General features: G+C 37.2%; 1 protein-coding gene across 1 annotated transcript; it reads left to right on the forward strand.

Annotated features, from left to right (window-relative positions):
• The first annotated feature begins 2555 nt into the window (after window positions 1-2555).
• RFXAP (regulatory factor X associated protein) lies at window positions 2556-12004 on the forward strand. The gene is made up of 3 exons (XM_001377550.4): window positions 2556-3551; window positions 5915-6022; window positions 10679-12004. Exons 1-3 carry the CDS (start codon window positions 2556-2558, stop codon window positions 10790-10792), a joined length of 1218 nt encoding a protein of 405 aa, XP_001377587.1. The 3' UTR covers window positions 10793-12004.
• Window positions 12005-12351: the final 347 nt, after the last annotated feature.

Genomic DNA, 12351 nt, shown 5'->3' on the forward strand with positions numbered 1-12351 from the left:
GCACTGGGACTTGCCTCTAGTTATTCCTCACTCTTGCAATGTGACTGACCATCTTGTTTTCACTCAGATTTTCATTTGATAGCATTTTTGAGTGCAGTTTTTATTCAAAGCTTCTAGATGATCATATGACAAGTCTAATCATACTACCATGCACCTTTTCATTAACCCAACTATGATACTCATCTAATTCTTCAGAAACTGTAGCATTCCATCACTTGCAACCATATAACAACATTGTCTGAATATTGATTAGAAAGATAAATCTTTGTTTCAACAAGAAGTCGAAGGTCAGGAGCTTTAAGGAGGTTTTACAATTTCATTTATGGAGGGTTAATCCAAACTCTTTTGAGTGTTTATGAAACTTTTCCAGAATACTTGGCAGATTGCCCAAGCTTGATACAACCAGCTCAGCATCATTACCAAACAGAAGCATCTTGTGGAACTCTCCAACAATAAGAAATCCCTCTTTAGTCTGTATTCTGTATGTAGCTTCTATTTGAAAAGGATTTTGAGGAAGCTAGGTGGCACAGGGATAGAGCACCAGGACTGGAGTCTAAAGGACTTGGGCTCAAATTTTACCTCAGATATTTCTTAATTGTGTGACTCACAAGTCACTTAACCCCAATTCCTAGCCCTTACAACTCTTTTGTCTTAAAATTAATACTAACAAATGGTAAGATTTAAAAGGAAAAAAGAGAACAGCTGAGCATCAGGACACTATAAAGTATCTGTAGAAAAATCTATAATGCAGCAAGAAAACACTAGTTTAACTATCCATCCTTCAAAAGCAGCATGAAAGATAGATGCATATTGCTCTTTACTATAGCATAGTGGGTAAAGCACTAAACATCTAGTCAGAAAGACTCATGCTTGAGTCCTGCCCTCAGATTCTCAAGTATTTGTTTGATTATAGGAACTTTAGAGTAACTCTCAGAATTACATTTAAAGATATATCATAATATGATATTCAACTGGAAAATTGAGTTAGCAACACATACACATGTGCACATAAATGTATATGTATACATATATACATAAATATAAATAAATAAGCCTGACCAAGCACTACAGATAATCAATAAATCAGACACAGAATTGAGTAGAAAAAAATCTTCCCATATAGTAGATACTTAATACTTAGTTAACTGATCTAAGAGAATTAAGTCACAGAACTTAAAACAAATACTGTAGATAAACCAAAAAGCTTTCCAGAACTTATCAAGTTTAGTCACATTGTGATTTTATTCTTTTGTTTGATATATCCATATTTATCAGTATAGCACACAAACCTCCATTCAAAAATTTAGGACTTTCTTGATAGCTGTTTTTAAGTATTTAAAGGACTGAGTGGAAAAGGAATAAGAGTTGCATTGCTTGGCCCCAAAAGATTTGAATTAGGAAGAATGAACAGAAGATGCAAAGAGGCAGATTTGGGCTTTGATGTAAAGAAAAAACTCCTAACCATTACAATTACCCAAATTATGGGATCTCCTTCAGAGATAATGAATTTGTCTTCATTGGAAGCCTTTAACAGCTACATGACACTTTTTGGTAATCACAGAAATGTAAATTTGGAGCAAGCACTTAGCACAGTACCTGGAACATAGTAAAGCTTAATATGTTAATATTTAATCCTATGCTCTCATTTAACAATGAGGTAACTAAAGCTCAAAGAAGCTGATAAAGTTCATACCCATAACAAGTACCAAAGGTAGAATTTGAACCCAGATCATCCTACTCTAGATACAGTGCTTATTTCAATAAGAAACTTTTTGTTCAAAGGAACCATATAGGATAGATTAGTCTATATTGCTTCTAGGTCCCTTCCAACTCTGAGCTTCTGTGAAATATTTTAGAAATTTATTCCTAAGAAATGTAAATAATTTTAAATTTATCTACTATGTATTATTAACCAAATCTTGGTTTCCTCTTTTAATACCAAATAACTGATTGTATGTGTTCTAGGAATATGAAATTATTAAAGGTTGATGAAAATAAATATTTTTCCCAAAGTTCAGATTCCCCTGAAATCTTTCCTTTTAGGGGTCCAAGGGCCTCAAATTAAGAACTGGGTTTTAGGTAAAGTTGGGGGAATTATGAGTACTGAGTTTTATTCTTTAATAAACAGATAGAAATAGTAAGGGAGAAAAAGAAGCAAAATCGCCCAAAGCCACTAATGCTAACCACAGCTAGAAGTAGAAGAGGAAGAGACCATAAATTGCAGAAGTGGAAATGGCCTATTCCGTTAGTTAATGGTTGAATTCAATTTAATATAGTTGAATTGTGTAAAGAAACAAAATAGGGAGGACTGACATAACGGAACTCCAGGATAAGGAAATTTTCTCTATATAACTATGCTACAAAAAGAACATGAGTAGTCTTTCCCAGATAAAACTTTTACTGGGGAGTGTGGGATTAGGAATAAAGCATAGAGAGGTTTGAAAAGGTTTTTCTTTCGAGAAATTAAAAAAAAAAGTGGTCAAATGGGTAATGGGTGTGAGATATGGGTGAGAGTTAAATGTACCAAAGCAAAACCCCAAATGAAGGAATAAATTATGAAAATTCCTCAAATCTTCATACCCCGGATAAAATTACAAGAGCACTTCCGGGTAACGGCCCCTACGGTTTTCAGTGGCCTTAATAAGGCAGAGGCCATCTTTCTACACATGCGCAATCAATCCATCGAGCCTCACTTTAGCCATCTGTGCCTGAGTAGGGCTTGCGGTTTTCTCCCGCCAGGCTTTCAAACAGTCTCTAACACCGTAACACCCTCGTCCAGCAGCCTTGGGCTGCGCAGGCGCAAGAAGAAAGAATACTGTGCGCCGGCGCCCAGCGCCCCGGCTGCTGGGGTCGACGTTGAGTCAGGCAGGTCAGTTGCGAGGAGGGTGCTAGATAATCAGGCCCAGATCAGCAGCACGGAGGCGCAGGGGGCTATCGAGCCGGCGGGGGGAGGCGGCTCCACCGCCCCCCCGGCCGCTGCTCCCCCAACCTCGCAGCTCACCCTGCTGGTTATGCAGCCTTGCAGCGCGCGAGAGGAGGCTGATGCCGGAGCGGGAGCTGGCGCCATCCGGCGGCCGGTGGCATCGGTGGCCACAGCCCCTTCCCCAGCCCTGGGGGGTTGCAGCTCCAAGAACCTCATGCCCGGCTATGAAGTGGCGGGAAATGCCGAGGACGAGCCCGCCGAGATTGAGGTGGAACTGCTGGACGCCTCAGACCCGCCGGGTGGTGGTGAGAGTACGGCCAGCCCAGAGGAACTGGAGGACGAAGAGACTCACTCGGGAGGCGAGAGCGGCCGAGCGTCCGCGGGCGTCGCGGGCGGGAGCTACGGCGGGGGAAGCGTGAGCAAGACGTGCACTATCGAAGGCTGCAGCGAGACCACGAGCCAGGTGGCCAAGCAGCGCAAGCCGTGGATGTGCAAGAAGCACCGCAACAAGATGTACAAAGACAAGTACAAGAAGAAGAAGAGCGATCAGGCCTTGAGCTTGGCCGGTACAGGGGCTGCCACCAGCGGAGGCGCAGGCAGCGGCAGTGCAGGCAGTGTCAAACTCGAGGTATAGCCATCCAGTCTGGAAACCTCGGGCCAGCTGGGGTGCAGATGCTGGTGGCCTGAGCTCTGCTGGCAGTGGCGGGAATCGATTACTGCAAACGTATTCTTATGTTTGCAAGATCAGAGCTTTTTCTTGTGCAGTGCACGCCCTATAATAAGCGCTTAATAAACATTTGTTGGCCCACAGCTCAGTGGAGAGAGCACTGGGCCTGCAGTCAGGAAGACTTGAGTTCAGATTTGGCTCCAGACACTTGCTAGCTGTTGTCACTTGGGTAACCTATTTGCCTTAGTTTTCTCAATTGTAAAAAGGATTGTTGGGAGGACAAGTGATTAGCTATTATTATCTTCCTTTTAGGGAAAATAAATTCCAGGTGTCCCAAAAGTCTTAGTGCAGATTAAAGTTATAAAAGTTTAAACTGGAATTTAAAATTATTAAAGCTGAAGCGCTCAACAACAATAATAATTAACACTGCACTTATATAGTGAAGTGCTTAAAGGTGTATGTATTAACTCATTTGATAATAGGTGGATTAATTATACAAGATCTCATTTTGATAAAGTGGTGAGGTGCATAGAGCTGGACTTATCAGAAAGACCCAGGCTTAAATGCATCTTTAGACACTTTCAATAGGTGTGGGAACAGCTTAATTGAACCTCAGCCAGGCACTTAAACTGATGAGTGACTTATAGGTGATTTAGCAAGTCACAGCCTGCCTAAGCTTCTTCATCTGTAAAGTAGAAATAATAGTATCCACATCCCAGGGTTTTTGTGAAATAATATTTGTAATACACTTGGCACAGTGCCTGGCCCATAGTAGGCACTATATAAATGTTATTTATTAAAGCTCTTTGCAAACTTTAAAGCATTGTATAAATGCTGTGGGTTGTTGTGGCCATCAGAATATGACAATGAAAAACCTTCACCTGGGGAAAGCAGTATGAGCTAGAATGGGCCTGGCATACCTGTAGAAAATCAAGTGCAACTGATATAGTGAAGGCTTAATTATCTTTTTTTTCCTCTGTAGTCAGTATGATTATTCCCTAAGAAAAAGCATTTCATGCAAAATATCCCAAGATATTAGGATTTTTAAAAGTTTGTATTGCTTATTATCTACCAGTTTGCCAGAAAGGCTTTTTACTTAGGAAGGCAGCAGTTTTATCTCATCTCCTCTGTGGAAAGAATAACTCAATATGAGCTTGAGCACAAGAACTATCTTTTACCTTTCTTTGTATCCCCAGTTATTAGCACAGTGTGTGACATAGTAGATGTTTAATAAATGCTTATTGATTTAACACATCTAGGTAGGACTTAACTGCCCAGGACCCTGTGGAGTAGGGAATGCAGAAACTTTAATTTTTACAGGTGAGAAAACAGACTTGGAGATGATGCTAAAGCAATAAGTACAGTAATACTAAGAGTTCTTAAAGGCTAGAAGATAAATGACCACCAGTCCAGAATGTTGTTTGAAATTCCTATAGGTTCTACTAATTCACTTTTAAGATCCCTTCCAAACTGAGAGATTTAGGAGAGTTTTAGCTCTCCTTTAGGAGAAATAGGCAGGTAGAATGAAGAGTTCTAAACTTGGAATCAGAAGACCTGGGCTTAATGCCTGCCTGGGATAACCCAATAGCTACATGACCATGAGCAAGTCATCTAAAATCTTTAGAACATCATTTAGCTGTGGGGATAATATGGAATATTTGATTCATATTTATATATGCTGGCTTTGTCTAAGGTACAAAGACATTAAAGATATGGCCTTTGCCTTCAAAAAAGCTCATATCTTTGTTGAGAAGAAAAAGACTTGTCTATAAAAAACATCTACCTATAAAGGGCAGCAGATAAGAGGTTTCAAGTTAATGGCAGAGACTTTTAATTCCAAAGAGAGATCACTGGAATGTTTATGAGAGGCCTCATGGAAAGGGGGAAACTTGTACTTAGGATTTGAAGGATGATGCAGATACATTGAAAGGAGGTAGACATATAGACAAGGGCAGGAGAAAAGCATGAGAAAAGGTGAAGTGATTATGGAAAAGTTTGTTTAAGGCATAATATCATATCTAGAGGTTAATATCAGCATAATATCTATGTCTACTCCAATCCTCAAATTTTGAACATGAAGAAACTGAGGTCCAGAAAAGTCTAGTCTTCTACAGTAGTTGGAGAAAAGTAGATTCATGGTCAAAATTCAAGGGTTAGACTCGATCTAATTGTTATCCTCTGATAAAATTGTTGTCAGATTGTGGAGGGGCACACAGGTAATATGGTGTTTAGATTTGACTGCAGGTGGTAGCAAACAGACATGGATTATAAATGAAAAAGGCTAATTGTTTTTATTTAATCGTTTTTTATATCATTAACTCTAGGAAAGCACAGATGGCTCAGCATCTATTGGCAAACAAAGAACTGGTTCTATTGGAGATCGTCCTGCAAGACCTACTCTCTTAGAGCAAGTGTTAAATCAAAAACGACTGGTAAATATGACGATTTCTTTTGTAAAAATTGAAAAAAATTTTGGAATTTGGTTTGTTTTAAACTTTGAGAGGTAATGAAGCTTTATGAACTGACTGACACTTAAATTTGTAACTTTATTTATATACACTAGAGCCTTGCTATGACTATCCTTAAAGAATAGAGTAATCATGGGGTCAGATAAGTCCTATATATTAATTAAATCCTTTAGTTTTTTGAGCAAAATGGAATTCAGTGTGAACCTGTCATCACGAATTCTACTTTTGGTGTATAGTGTTTGTTTCAGTGCTGTTGGTCTAATATTAAATGTCTTCTTTGTAAATTTTTACCTAGCTTCAGGAAAGCCAATATCTTAATCCAAAAAAGAAATCTAGAGCATTTATCTTAAAAGTTTAGTTGTAGTGAGGATAAAACAAAATGATTCCATTTGAACAGTCTTTTCTTTTTAGTTCTATAAGATTTGCAGGATGTTTTTACATATATTATCATCATTTAATCCTCACAAAAATGCCATGAGATAGTTGTTATTATTATGCTTATTTTGTAAATGAGGCAACCAAAGTCCTGAGAAGTTGAAGTGACTTTACTGGGATCCCACAGCTAAGTTAAGTCTGAAGCAGATTTTGAACTTGGGTCTTCCTGACTTCAAGTCTAGCACTCTAACCATTACACCACCATCCAACCACCTTGAAAGGACTTTGAAAACTGTAAAGCACAATATCAATGTAAGGTGGTAATTTTATTAACATTCATGGTTAAGTGAACTCATGAATAATTTGTTCAAATTTGTGGAATAAGAAGGTTCTTTAGGCATATACTCTATTATATGCTATATTATTTCCATTACTTCTCCATTTCTAAATGTAGATGTTCTCAAAACTCTGTCCTGAGTTGCCTTCTCTCTATATACTCCTGGAAACTGTCAATTCTCATAGGCTTACTTATCACTTATAATCAGTCAATTAAACATTTACTAAGCAGCTGCTCTTCACCAAGCACTGTGGGAAGCCCTGGGGAATAAAAGAAAGGCAAAACTTAATCACTACTCTCAAAAATTCACAATTAATGTGGAAACAACATGCAAATAGCTCTATACATACAAGTATCAATACAGAATGAATTGGAAATGAAAGGCTTCCCAAAGAAGGTAAAATTTTATCTGGGACTTTAGTGAAACTAAGAGGTGAAGATTGAGGAAGCACATTTCAGGCATGGGGGACAGTGAAGATGCCCAGAGACAGTTTACAGATTATCTCCACATCCAGCCTAAATCTCTTCCTTCAACTTCAATCCAATCTGACCAAGTGCATATTGTATGCAGTTGCAAACTGTATGACTTGTAGGCTTCTCAAATTTGCTGTGTCCAAAATAGAGCTCATATTTCCCAACCAAATCACTCCTCTTCAAACTTCCTTTCTTTCCATCTTTTTTTTTTTGCTCCAAGCACTACACTTTTCTCAGTCTCCCAGATTTGTAACTTCAGTACTAGGATTCAACTCTTTATTCTCTCTTTCCCTATGCATTCATTATATTGTAAGATCTTTATATTTCCACATTTCAGACAACTCCAATAGGTCTCTTCTCTTAGCACATTGCTTGAGGCCCTTATTACCTCTTACCTACATAATTGCCTAGATAATTGGCTAAATTAGTCTCCCTACCTCAAGTTTCCCCACTTCAGTGCATTTCTGATTACATATTACAGACAAAATGATTTTCTTTAAGTTCGAATTTGACCATGTTGCTTCCCTAATTCCTTAGTTCCACCATTGCCTTTGGATCACATAAATTCTTATGTTTCACTTTATTTTTGTTAAAACTTTACCTTCCATCTCAGAATCAACACTGTGTATTGGTTCCAAGTCAGAAGAGCAATAAGGACTAGGCAATGAGCTTTAAGTGATTTGCCCAGGGTCATACAGCAAGGAAGTGTCAGAGGCCAGATTTGAACCTAGAACCTCCCATCTCTAGGCATGGCCACACAGCTTCCCCCTTATGTTTTACTTTAAAGTCTCACAACTTGGCCCCACTCTCTTTCCAGCCATTGTCTTTCCCTCCTGCATAACAAAATTCAGCCTAATTAGATGTGACATTCTCCCTTTTTTTGTGCCTCTGTACTGGCTGTTCCTTAACCCTAGAATTCACTTCCTCTTTACCAGTGCCTCAAAAAACTCCCTTACTTCAAGACACAACTCAGAAATGACCTTCTTCATGAAGCCTACACTAATCCTCCCAAATTTCCAAACTACTTTGTTAACATAATGACTTTTCATTTATTCTCTTCAAAATTTTCTGTGGATATTTATTATCTCCCTTGAAAGAAGTATGATTATTTCATTCTTTGGATTTTGGTCTCTATTGCATGGCACACAGTAGAAATTTATTCAGTGCTTGTTGATTGATATTATATGCTTCCAACTAGGTCCAGGTTTTTATATACTTTTTAAATAAATTTGACCACATTTTTCAGAAATGTTCATTTTTATGTAGAGAAATTTCTACATTGAAACATAGTTTTGAACTGATTATTTGCACATTACAAATTGAATTTTGAGTGCAAATTATCTCTTAAATTACAAACTTTCCAAATAAAAATTATTCTAATTGTCCTGTTTTCTTTAGGCAGTCGACAATTTCCTTTTTGGTTCTTAAAGTAGAAATAAGTGGCATAGAAAGTCATATGTTAAAATTTATTTAGATAGTCTTAATTTTTTTTTCTAGTCTAACTGGTGTTAACCTCTATGTTATCTGATTGTTCTTTTAGAAATGCAGTATCTCTGCATGTTCAATGGAGCAAGTGTAGTTTTCCCTAGTTAATGTGTAATTCACTATAAGAAACCCTAGAATGAAAATTAGAAAAGAAATATTTAGAAATAAACAATTGTTGCTCTTTATTAATAAAAAATTTAATATTTGCATTAAAATTTAAGTGAATAATCATTTTATGATTTCTTTGAAAATAAGATTTAGGGATTTGAATCCCAGAGGTACAAAAGTACTTCAAGACATAAATGTAACACCAGTGTATTTTTACTTTTAGTTCCTGAACTTAACTTTTCATAGTTGTAATGGAACCATTTGGGGCAGCTATGTTGCACAATGATTAATGTGCCAGGCCTGGAGTCAGGAAGACTCATCTTCCTAAGTTCAAATCTAGACATTTCCAAGCTATGTGCCCGGGGGGGAGGGGGGGGGGGGGCAAGCACTTAACTCTGTCTCAGTTTCCTCATCTGTAAAATAAACAGGAGAAAGAAATGGCAAACCACTCTTAAAATCTTCTCCAAGAAAACAGAAATGAAGTCACAAAGAGTTGGACACTACTGAACAACAAAATGGAACCATTTAGATTGATGGCCTTATCTAATGTTAGATCTAGATGAGACATTAGAGAGAATCTACTCTAGTCTCAAACATATTTTACAGATAATAAAATGAGATTGTGACTGTTTTGTCTGTTTTGCTAGGACTTATCCAAAGTCACAGAGACTAGGGGAGTGATGGTGAACCTTTGAGAGATGGAGTACCGAGCCCCACCCCCCCTCACTGCCCCAGACTCAGTGCTGTGCCCACCCCTCCCTGAGACCACGTGCTGAGAGGAGGGGAAAAGTGCTCACCACTGGGCTGCTAGGTGGAGGGGTGGGTAATCTGAAAAAATGTTATCAGTCATGGTGGAGATGGGATGGGGAACAGCTCCACCTGAGTCAGACTGCCTTTCTAGTAGCGAAGTGTGGGCTTGAGCCCACAGAGAGCGCTCTGCATGCCATCTCTGGCACCTGTGCCATAGGTTTGCCATCACTGGACTAGGAGATAGAAACAAGGGCTTGGTTAAGACCTGTCAACATCCACATGTGTTAACACATGAACAAATTAAAACCTTCCTTGGGTCAAAAACTAGTGTAGAAAGCTTACTACTATCCATACAAAATCATGACATACTTCTGTCTTTACTACTATTCTGTGATTTAGCATCATAATGTTTGTCATAGATTCTGTTCGAATGCAGGTGTTGGCTTTATTAACATATGTAACATATATAATATGCTAAATATAATATTTAGAAATTGGTTTGGAAATATATTTGTTTTTAAAAAAGATTATTGTGGTTGCCATTTTAAAAATAATTAAACCTTAAGTCATGAGGATGATAGTAGCTTTTAACAATATAATTTTAATATAAATATAGTCTAAGAGAGAAATAAAGAGGTAAGGAATTAAAAAAAATATTTCCTAGCCTAACACTCTAATCTTACCAGCCCATGAGAATGTCTTCCCCCTGAGCCACCAAACAAAAAAGCCTCTCTCCTCTGCCATCTCATTCCTATATCCTCTCTCTCCATATCACTTCCTTTTTCTGTGTACTGATCTAGCATATCTCAGGAGCCAATCAAAATCTCTGTGTTTGGAGCATTCATCAAGCTAATGGGCTGGTTTGGACAAGCAGAAAGTTTACCACACTGGGAGGAAGGGATTCCCTTTACACAGTACTATAATTTGAGTTTAGCATCAGATACTAAATACAAAGTTTCATTTATTTGTAGGTCTGTTTTATGTTTTGGTTCCTAACATGAAACTATTAATCTGGATGATACTAGATTATTAATATTTAAAATGAGTGCATAAATAATCAGTGTTTTATGTGTTTTTCCCCTTCTTTTAAGGCACTTTTAAGAAGCCCAGAAGTTGTGCAGTTTCTTCAGAGACAGCAGCAGCTACTAAATCAACAGGTTTTGGAGCAAAGACAACAACAACAGTTTCCTGGAGCTTCAGTGTGAAGGGACTAATTGAGGCTATCCACAGGTTTAGTACCTTACTGTACTGACTGAAGATATTTTTATATTAAAGAAAAGTAGGTTACAGTGGTCAAGAAGAACACATGCACATGATTCCCATAAAACCTTTACCTAGAAATACATATATTTTTTGTGATGGGTTTTTAGGCTGTGGGAATCTGAATTTTGAAGGACTATGGTTCAAAGATACATTTCAAAAACTCCACTTACTCTCACTGTTTTAAAACTTTTTTCAACTTAAATTTTAAAAATACCCCCAAATCTTCCAACATGTTACCAGGCAAAAGATCATAAATATAGTCATTCTTAAAATTAGTATTAATGAAGAAAATAAGATAGTTACTTTCTGTGGAAGTTGTGAAAATAATAGTTATTGATATTGAATTGTATACTTTAGAAATTCAGGAGACCTGGGGACAGGAGTATCCTTCTCTATACTTTTCTACACACTTAAAACTGGCGTTAGCAAGGAAACAGTATAAAGTGTGTGTATGTCTATGTAAGAAGAAGGGTGGTAATAATCAGCTGCTTTATGGGACTGCTGCTGTCTTCAGAGATGTCCTACTAAAACCAAGAGGACTTCATATAGGATATTGGAATGAAGAAAATGTAGAAGAAACTGCTTTATTATGTTGCCTAATATGACATTGCCTACTTCATGTCAACTATTAAATAGGATCTCTGTGGAAGAAGGTATTCTTAAGTGTAGAGTCTATAACTAGAGATTGTAGCTGATTCACCTTATTTACCAATTGCCTGATAAAATTGACACTAATTTTGTAACTTATTGCTTTTTTTTATGGAAAATATTGAGAAGAGGAGGAAAAACTCTGTATTTTATGAATTATTCTAGAAATTGAGCCTTTCAAGATTGTTATGCCCAAAGAATGAAGTGAGATACTTTTATCCTTTCTTCCTGAGATAAAACTCAAAATCAGATTTAATCATAGCACCCAAAAGATTGTCAGAGTTACTGTGCAAGTGAAAAAGCATACTACTGCCAAATGGGTACTAAGCCAAGTTGTATAGAAACATTTGTTTTTGGTAAAATGATTTTTAATCCATGGCCTCTACAGACAAGGTTCTCTGATAAACATTCAAAGAGCATTCTTGCTCATTTTATGTATATAGGCTTTATAACTTTATATTGGTGTAAAAAGTACTAAAATAAAAATTACATACTTTTGAGTTGTAGCTTTGAGTCGTCTAAAATTAATTTATCCTTATATTATTTAATATATATTTAGCTCCTTTAAACTGTAGAGGGGATCAAGTTAAATTGATCATTTACTGTCATGCTGGCATGTGAATTGTTTATGCCTTTGATATTTTGGGCAGGAAAACCAAACCTGTGTTGAATTTTAAGAATTGAGGATAACTTCTGCTTCTTCATCTAGAATAAGGGGAGTTGCTATATATTTGAGGCCTGAATAAAAAAAGATCTTAAATGATTTAGATATTAAGATATAAATAATACCAATATTAAGAATATTGTAATGATAAAGTATATGCTAGAATAGATGCCCTGGAATAGAACAGAG

Source organism: Monodelphis domestica, chromosome 4, assembly GCF_027887165.1.
Source record: "Monodelphis domestica isolate mMonDom1 chromosome 4, mMonDom1.pri, whole genome shotgun sequence".
Lineage (NCBI taxonomy): Eukaryota > Metazoa > Chordata > Mammalia > Didelphimorphia > Didelphidae > Monodelphis > Monodelphis domestica.